This window comes from Centropristis striata, chromosome 20, assembly GCF_030273125.1.
Source record: "Centropristis striata isolate RG_2023a ecotype Rhode Island chromosome 20, C.striata_1.0, whole genome shotgun sequence".
Taxonomy (NCBI): domain Eukaryota; kingdom Metazoa; phylum Chordata; class Actinopteri; order Perciformes; family Serranidae; genus Centropristis; species Centropristis striata.
This window is the reverse complement of record NC_081536.1, coordinates 34801983-34811982: the sequence shown is the minus strand read 5'-3', so window position 1 is coordinate 34811982 and position 10000 is coordinate 34801983. Positions and strand designations below refer to the sequence as shown.

Genomic DNA, 10000 nt, shown 5'->3' with positions numbered 1-10000 from the left:
GCATCAAAGGGTAAAACAGGCAGCAGAGGAAGCCACTTCACCTGAAGTTTGTCAAAGAGCACCTTGCCACTCCACCATGCTACTGGGGAAATGTTTGTGTTCTCCTGGAGAACCCTGCAGGTCTTACCGCTCTCACCCAGCGAGCCCAGGATTTCTAGGATGACATGTCTGCGTTCGCCGTCAGGCGCCCGTCTCAGCTGAAACGTCAGCACGTCCGCCACGTCCAGCGCCGCCAGGGCTTCCCTCGCCGAGTCTGCACACACAAACACTCTGTCTAGAACTACAGGCAGCCTGGAGGTGACTGATCATCCTACTAGTCAGGCCGCTTAGGACCAGATTAAAGAAGAACTGGGACACGCCGGGCAAAAGCACCACATTTATTACTATTAAATAATTACCCATGTCAGCCAGGTTACAGAGGGCCAGCAGGCAGACGTTGACCAGCGGGTCGTTCTGTGGATACTCCCTGATGATGGATATCAGTCTGGGGATGACACCACTCTGGACTAACTGGTCCTGTTGGTACGCTGGTGGGACATCACAGAGACAGGGACACATATGGACACATTGTTTTATTATTCAGCTGCTTGTTTTTACATTTTGCTTGTCTTTTTTCTTCTCAGATATATGAGATTAAAAGTGGCAAATTTAGGAGAAAATAGTAGCAGATTTATGAGATTAAAAGTGGCAAATCTAGGAGAAAATAGTAGATTTATGAGATTAAAAGTGGCAAATCTTTGAGAAAAAAACAGCAGATTTATGAGATTAAAAGTGGCAAATCTAGGAGAAAATAGCAGCAGATTTATGAGATTAAAAGTGGCAAATCTAGGAGAAAATAGCAGCAGATTTATTAGATTAAAAGTGGCAAATCTAGGAGAAAATAGCAGCAGATTTATGAGATTAAAAGTGGCAAATCTAGGAGAAAATAGCAGCAGATTTATGAGATTAAAAGTGGCAAATCTAGGAGAAAATAGTATCAGATTTATGAGATTAAAAGTGGCAAATCTAGGAGAAAATAGCAGCAGATTTATGAGTTTAAAAGTGGCAAATCTTTGAGAAAAAAGCAGCAGATTTATGAGATTAAAAGTGGCAAATCTAGGAGAAAATAGCAGCAGAGTTATGAGATTAAAAGTGGCAAATCTAGGAGAAAATAGCAGCAGATTTATGAGATTAAAAGTGGCAAATCTAGGAGAAAATAGCAGCAGATTTATGATATTAAAAGTGGCAAATCTAGGAGAAAATAGCAGCAGATTTATGAGATTAAAAGTGGCAAATCTAGGAGAAAATAGCAGCAGATTTATGAGATTAAAAGTGGCAAATCTAGGATAAAGTTGTAGAAGATTTATGAGATTAAAAGTTTCAAATCTAGGAGAAAAAAGTAGCAGATTTATGTACGGGTCCATATTTTATTTTTATTGTCACACTTGGCCCTAAATTGCCATCGTACAGATTTTCTGTACTTATAATCAGGTAACTAATATGGAAATTATAACAGAATATAAATCATGAAATTTAACTGAGCTGGTATAAAAGATATTTTTACATTTGAGAATCATCAGCCATATATACATTGTTCCTATTTAAACCTAGATAGTGACTTTCAGTGGACCCAGCTGACGGAGCGAGCTCCGCCACACCGACTCACAGTTGTCGAAGCAGATGCGTCCGATGGCCCGGCCGGTGTTCAGCAGCATCTCCTGGTTGTTGCTGTTCAGATGAGGAACCAGCACCTTCACCAGTCCTGCCTCGATGCACGGCTCCCTGACTGCAGCTACAAGACAAACAGGGAAGATTTAACTTTAACTCACTCACGTTGAATCCCTGCTTCCAGCTGTGATGCTGCACGGTTCTATTAGAGTGCTATAATCTAACCCTAAATACGGTTGTACGTCATTACACACTGAACTAAAATATAAACGCAACACTTTTGCTTTTGCTCCCTTTTTTTCATGAGCTGAGAAAAGTACTAATCCCACACTGTGAAAAAAGTGGCAAATTTATGAGATTAAAAGTGGCAAATCTACAAGAAAAAGAATGCAGATTTATGAGATTAAAAGTGACAAATCCAGGAGAAAAAAGTGGCAAATTTATGAGATTATAAATGGCAAATCTAGGAAGAAAACTCGCAAATTTATGAAATTAAAAGTGGCAAATCTAGGATGAAAAAAGTGGCATATTTATGAAATTAAAAGTGGCAAATCCAGGAGAAAAAAGTGGAAGATTTATGAGATTAAAAGTGCTAAAATCTTGGAGAAAAAAGTGGCAAATTTATCATGCTCAATAAATAATTTTAAATGTTGCAAATGTGACCAAAGGTGTCAAATCTACCATATAAGAGGTTCTATCATCCAGTTCTATCATTTGATACTAAATCTATTTGAGCTTGTCTCCAGTTTTACTTGGTATATCATCATCAAACTGAAACTGGCCTCATGGAGTTTACAGCCAGAACTTTAGAGGTAAATGTACAGTAGGGCTCCACGCTGCTTTGTTTTCTAGTCTGATGGAGGCAACAAGTCTGGATTATTTGGAGCTTTTGGACACTCCACAGGGTTAAAGAGTAAATAAATGTATGTAAATGCTGGAAGTGGAGTAGATAATAAATGTTATTATTCAAGAACATTAAAACTGCAGCAGGATCTACCTTCTCTGGCCATCTCCGCCACCACCAGAGCCACCTGGCAGCTCAGGACGCTTTTGCTCCGTAAAGCCTGAGCCAGCGTTGGTAGAATCCCACTTCTGACAATCTCAACAGCAGCATCCTTCTCTGTGGACACATAAATTAATTTATTGAGATGAAAACAAAGCCAGAATATCCAGTCACACAACATATATTAGGAATATGCTAAATTTGTTTTTCACACAGTGGAACCAAAGTCCGATGGCGTATTAGGGCCAAGTAAGAAAAATAAATAAATACAGAGCCGGGGGAGGAGGGTAATATGAGATTAAAAGTGGCAAATCTTTGAGAAAAAACTGGCAAATTTATGAGATTGAAATAAAAAATATATGAGAAAAAAGTCGCAGATTTCTGAGATTAAAGTGAAAAATCTACAATAAAAAGTAGCATATTTATGGGGATTAAAAGTGGCAAATCTACAAGAAAAAAGCAGCAGATTTATAAGATCAAAAGTGGCAAATCCAGGAGAAAAAAGTGGCAGATTTATGAGATTAAAGTGGCAAATCTAGGAAGAAAACTTGCAAATTTATGAAATTAAAAGTGTCAAATCTCAGAGAAAAAAGTGGCAAATTTGAGATTAAAAGTGGCAAATCTAGGAGAAAAAAAGTGGCAAATTTATGAGATTAAAGTGGCAAATCTATGTGAAAAGAGTAGCACATTTATGAGACTGCAGCTTTTTTTCTTGTAGATTTGCCAATTTTAATCTCATAAATTTGTGACTTTTTTCTCTAAATATTGGTCCCCTCCCTCACCTCCGTATTTATTTATTTGTTCATACTTGGCCCTAATACGCTGTCGTATCAAAGTGATAAAAACATAATAATAAACATTGTCACAGATATTTTGTGTTGGTGTCCAGACTTTTCCTCTACTGCCACCATTCACGTTCACCAAATATTTCACAGTGTGTAGAGCGCTTGAAGGCAAATCTGTGAATTATCATATAAATAAAATTGAATTGAATATGTGACAGCCTAACAGGCAGACCTGCTACATTTCTGTAAGGCTCTGGTGTTAAAGCAAACTGTTTTTTCTGCACTTTGCAACATGCATCTTAATCCATGCATCGCAAATTCAAATGATTTGTGTCTAATAACACAATGTTGTGTATGAATGCTCCAAAAAACATTGCAAAAGTGAATATTTTCAGTTTATTTGTTGTCTGAAGTGTCTGAATCCAAGTGCAATGGTGCTATGTCTTATCTTATACTTTTGCATGTAGGAGGGAACATTAATGTGTCCAGCTTCCTCCCGCCCTACTGGAAGAAACAACTCAGCAACACAATGAGGACGACAGTATACACTAGAATGGTTCTGGCCAGTTTGCACAGGCTAACAACCTCAGAAGACTTATGGGTGGATCTGTGTGTGTGTGTGTGTGTGTGTGTGTGTGTGTGTGTGTGTGTGTGTGTGTGTGTGCGTCACATGACTTACTCTTGTCCAGGAGAGAAGCCAGCACTGTGTCCAAATGAGGCTTGAGCTCCTCGTCAATCAGCTCTGTAGTCACAGTGATTGCCTTTAGTGCTTCGCTCAGAGAGTCTGCAACACACACACATCATCGTCATCATCATCATCAACAGCAACTTCCACAAGTTGCCATAACTTCTTTATTCTACCTAAATAAAGTCAGAAATAAACAGTGAAATACATTAGGAGGCATCAAATCAGTCCGACACCAGACAAAACACGTTGATGCTGCCATTACTATTATTACTATATATATATATATATATATAAATAATAATAATAATAGTAAATAGATACTATTATTATTATTATTATTATTATTATACTGGCCTTACTATTATTATTATTATTATTATTTAATTTATTTTTATTTATTTTTGTTACTATTATTACTATATACTGTGATATACTATTATTATTATTATTATTATTATTATTATTATTATTATTATTATTATTATTATTATACTGGCCTTACTATTATTATTATTATTATTATTTAATTTATTTTTATTTATTTATTTATTTTTGTTACTATTATTACTATATACTGTGATATACTATTATTATTATTATTATTATTATACTGGCCTTACTATTATTATTATTATTTTATTTTATTTATTTTATTTTTTTAATTGTTTTTGTTACTATTATTACTATATACTGTTGTTGTTGTTGTTGTTGTTATTATTATTATTATTATTATTGTTATTATTATTATTATTATTATACTGGCCTTACTATTATTATTATTATTATTATTTTATCTATTTTTATTTTATCATGTTGTTACTATTATTATTACATATCACTATAGCATTGTTGCCATCATATCTTCAGTATAATTACCATCATCTACCTACCAACTGATCTTCTTTTTAACTTCTTAAGTGTTCTTGTTCTATTCTCTGTTTTTTTCAATTGTTGTTTTTATTTATTCTACCTCAGTATTTTATTGTATTGTATTTTATTGTACTTATAAATACCGGACTGCTATCCATCTATCTATCTATCCATCCATCCATCCATCCATCCACCCATCCATCCATCCATCCACCCATCCATCCAACCAACCATCCAACCAACCATCCATCCAACCATCCATCCATCCATCCAACCAACCATCCATCCATCCATCCATCCATCCATCCATCCATCCACCCACCCATCCATCCATCCACCCATCCATCCAACCAACCATCCATCCAACCATCCATCCATCCATCCAACCAACCATCCATCCAACCATCCATCCAACCAACCATCCATCCATCCATCCATCCATCCATCCATCTATCTATCCATCTATCCATCTTCTAGTGTTAATTATAGTATTTTTACTGATTGTGCTGGGTTAAAACAGCTTCCTGGGCCTAAAGCCACCGGGGTCTGATGGTTTAGTGGTGATGCTACCAGCTGGAGGCTTTTCCTTCTATCTGGTGGAGCTGTGAGCTGAAATGACAGAATATGTCATTCATAAAGCATAAATAATAAAGACCGTGTTTAATATTGGATATCTCTTCTCTCGACCTGCCAGGATAATATCTGTCTTCTGCTCAGTTTCTAAGTCGACACCAATACGCAAGATGTGTATCAGAGCCAATCAAGGCATTTTAAAAAGATTATAATTGGCTAGAGAAAGTCTGATCTATTACTTCGTTTATTTCAAAAGATTGTGCCATCTGTCAACAACACCATACTGTACTTCATCAGAATCCTGGAACATGTTTTTGTTTGTGCAGCAGATGAAGAGAGGGCCTAAATGCTGTTCCAACCATTCTTCCACCACCATGGATAAAACACTATATATGACTCAATATGTCAGGGAAACTGTGATGCAGGTGCACAAAAAGTGATTTTTAATGAAGGCTTACCAAAGATTACTCTGTAATCAAATCATCTGTTGGCAAATATCAACTTTCAGGACAAACAGTCATTTTTTTTGCCCCATTAGAGGCCTCTAAATGGGTTACAGACTCTTAATTTGATACTAAATAAATAAACCAGTCGTGTATCGAGGAATTAGGTTTTTATTGAACAATTCTTCACCTTAGATTCGTGCCCAGTGTCAACAGTTAGTTTCAGTACAGGAGGTAGTGATCCTCTTATGTAACACGGTAGAAAGTGTGATAAGGCTGTGGAGGTCATGGTGGATGGGCACGTAGCACACTCAACTCTCTTCAAGTGGCAAATCTACGAAAAAAACTCCCAAATTTATGAGATTAAAGTGGCAAATCTACAAGAAAAAAGTTGCAGATTTATGAAACAAAAGTGGCAAATCTACGAGAAAAAAGTGGCAACTTTAAGAGATCAAAAGTGGCAAATCTGCGAAAAAAAACTCAAAAATGTATGAGATTAAAGTGGCAAATCTGCGAAAAAAACTTGAAAATGTATGAGATTGAAAGTGGCAAATCTGCGAGAAAAAAATGGCAAATTTATGAGATTAAAGTGGTAAAACTAGAAGAAAATAGTAGCAGATTTATAAGATTTAAAGTGGCAAATCTAGGAGAAAAAAGTGGCAACTATAAGAGATCAAAAGTGGCAAATCTACGAAAAAAACTCGAAAATGTATGAGATTGAAAATGGCAAATCTACAAGAAAATAGTTGCAGATTTATGAGATTAAAAGTGGTAAATCTACCAGAAAAAAATGGCAGATTCATGAGATTAAAGTGGCAGGTGAAGAGAGGTTGCCTAAATGCTGTTCAAACCATTTTTTAGCCCCATTAGAGGCCTTTAAATTGATTTACACTCTTAATTTGATACTAAATAAATAAACCAGCCCTGTATCAAGGAATTACGTTTTTATTGAAGAATTCGTCACCTTAGATTCATGCCCAGACGCCCTGACACAGAGAATAAAAAAAAAAAATGACAAAAATAGCTGATAGTTTCATTTTAGAGCTGATATCTCGACATGTTGCATGGTTTTACTGATAATGATTTTAGTTATTATCAATAAAACCATGTTAAATGTCTAGATATCAGCTCTTAAATTAAACTCTTATCAGATATTTTTGTTGTTATCATTATATTTGTCCAAACAAATGAACCTTTAGTTGAACCAGACATTAAAATGAACAAGAAACTGAAGAAAACAAGGAGGTCTGATCATGTTTCCATGACTGTATGTTGCTTTGTTTACATTTTTCACCGCCAACTTTTCAACCAATAAGTAATAATACCGCTAGTAGATGACGCGCCCCACTTCAAATCTGTTTATTATTTGGTGCGCTTACATTTCTGCTCTGTGAAAGAAACAAACTAAACACAAAACCAACCAAATGTATAAATGTCACTCTGATTGGGACTCTGAACAAACGAACAAACTGTTGGGTTGTGAAAACTGCACTCAAAATAATAATAATACTTCATATTACTTCATTCAATCAGTGCAACATTTTTACACTTAAAAGTATTGAGTTGATTTGAAAGTTCTCAAATCGGTTAAACAAAACAAAACAAAACAAAACAACATGAATTGACTGTTTGGCTCAATTACCACATAAACTGAGTAAATGTAACTGAAACATGATGTTATAACCATATTATATGGAAAACTGAGTAGAAATCACTAAACAAACTGAGTAAATATCATTGAAAACATTTATAGGATATAACTGCAAATTTTCTTATGATTTACTTAAAAAAATGTGTACTGACTGATTTTATACTTATTATTACAAATATTTAAACCATGTAATCTGTGAGTCAAATATTAATTTATTTTGAAGAAGTAAACTTAATTTATATCTGGATATTTCACACAAAGATTCCTGTTGGAGTTCTACTAATGAATTTAGATGTCAAAGTGTACCTTAGTTGGCTTTCCTTAACTACTGTATTTATTTACCATAACCACAACCTTTCCCTTAGCCTTAACCATACTTTAGCTTCCATGGGCAGAAAAACAAAGTGAGAGTAATGCGATCAATGAAGGTGATCCAGTGTTTGACACTAATGTTCCTGGTGGGCTTGAATGAACCAGTTACATCAGACTCGTCAGGCTGTTTAACCTGAGTTATCTACCATATTTCTACCTCTGCTGGCTCAGGCACGAACCTTAGGAGCTATTTATAGGCACAATGATTTGGATTTGTTCATTATGATTAGCTGGAAACATCCGATTAGCATTAGCATTAGCATTAGCATTAGCATCAGAAGAGATGATTGAGAGGGATGAATTCCATATGAGTCTATATATTGTTTTGTTTTTTTATAGTAAAATCTACTCATTGTGTCTTTATACTAATGCACATACAATACAACACATACAGTGCACACACACACACACACACACACACACACACACACACACACACACACACACACACACACACACACGTTCTTGTACTTCTATCTTTGTGAGGACCCTCATTGTAATATACTAATGTTTCATTAGTTTTAATTGGGTTGTGATTTTTTCTTTTCAAATTCAGTTAGTTTTAATGAGTTTTTAGAGTGAGTTTGATAGTTTTAGTTTAGTTTTTATTAGTTTTAGTTTTTTGTAATGGGGTATTTGTTGGGTGGGAGATTAAAAGAGGTCACAGTAAATTTTGCCTTTATTTCCTTTGTCTGATCCATCTTCATTATGTATGAAAAAAGTTGACAAAGACGAAAACGAAGGACATTTTCACTATAATTTTACTTAGTTTTGTAACCACACAATACAGTTTCAGTTAGTTATCATCATCATGTAACCTTTAACCCTTAAAACAAAGTCTGAAATCTAAAAAAAGCCTTTAAAGAAGTGAGGACCGGCCAAAATGTCCTCACTCTGTTGGTTAATATGTGTTCTGGTCCCCACTATGTAGGAAGTACAAGAACACACACACACACACACACACACCTGCAGATGGTAATCACCTAAGCTAATCCTTTGTAAGTCGAATGGAAATAGCCTGTGTGGAGGGAGGCGGCTACGTCAGGATCCAACCCCCCATGCCCTGCTCTCTGTGTGTGTGTGTGTGCGTGTGTGTGTGTGTGTGTTTGACACTACAGAGCAGGCTAGCAATTTACTAATCAATCCCAGAGAGCGCTGTGAGGGAGTCCCCCGGTAGCTTATTATAAACCTCAACGCCTCTCTATGTTTCCACACTCACAAACAAACAAACGTACATAACGTCACATTTTTATACCTAAAACAACATACAATCATTAGAAAATCCTTTGTTAATAAATTAGGACAAGATATATTAGATTCAAACTGATAAAAGTTTGTTTTTGTAAATAAAGACTCTCATATGTTGATAAAAATGTTTCCGAATCAAACTGAAAAAAGACAAACTTTGCAGCGTTATTAACCACAACTTCCCCACATCACATCACATCACATCACATCACATCACATCACATCACATCACATCACATCCTGACCAAATGAAGCCTATAGATTCCTGACATCTTCCAGTTTCAGAAGACATTTAAATTTAAAAAAGAAAATTTACATTTACATTTAGTCATTTAGCAGATGCTTTTATCCAAAGCGACTTACAGTTGTAAAAAAACAAACAATCAAGGTATAGTGCAATAATAATTAGTGCATCAAAAAATACTGTTTTGCAGTTGGAACGCTACATATTGACACTTGGAGGCCACGGATCAATATAATATCGCCACGCAAAATATCACGAGTGTATCAATTTTTAAACTGGGGAGTTGAAGGACTCAATGAAAACTGTTTTCAAATTGTATAGAATGCAAAACATTTTTGGGGAAATCATTATTTTCCTGTGTGTTAAAGAATACTATTACTACTGTTACAACTATTACTATTATTACTAATACTACTTGGTAATTTGTCTCTGAAGATATTCATTTCAACAATATTTGAGGATTAATCATGCCATTG

General features: G+C 35.3%; 1 protein-coding gene across 3 annotated transcripts in view; it reads right to left on the bottom strand.

Annotated features, from left to right (window-relative positions):
* si:dkey-191g9.5 (rap1 GTPase-GDP dissociation stimulator 1-B) overlaps positions 1 to 10000 on the bottom strand; it is a 21324-nt gene that overhangs the window by 7509 nt on the left and 3815 nt on the right. For 2 of the 3 annotated variants that reach the window (XM_059359835.1, XM_059359837.1), the window contains exons 2-6: positions 4115 to 4219; positions 2645 to 2767; positions 1646 to 1771; positions 399 to 527; positions 128 to 253 (exon numbers count right to left, since the gene is read on the bottom strand). In XM_059359835.1, the coding sequence (XP_059215818.1) occupies positions 128 to 253; positions 399 to 527; positions 1646 to 1771; positions 2645 to 2767; positions 4115 to 4219 (609 nt within the window). The remainder of the gene's footprint in view (positions 1 to 127; positions 254 to 398; positions 528 to 1645; positions 1772 to 2644; positions 2768 to 4114; positions 4220 to 10000) is intronic. The other variant, XM_059359836.1, reaches the window with a different exon arrangement.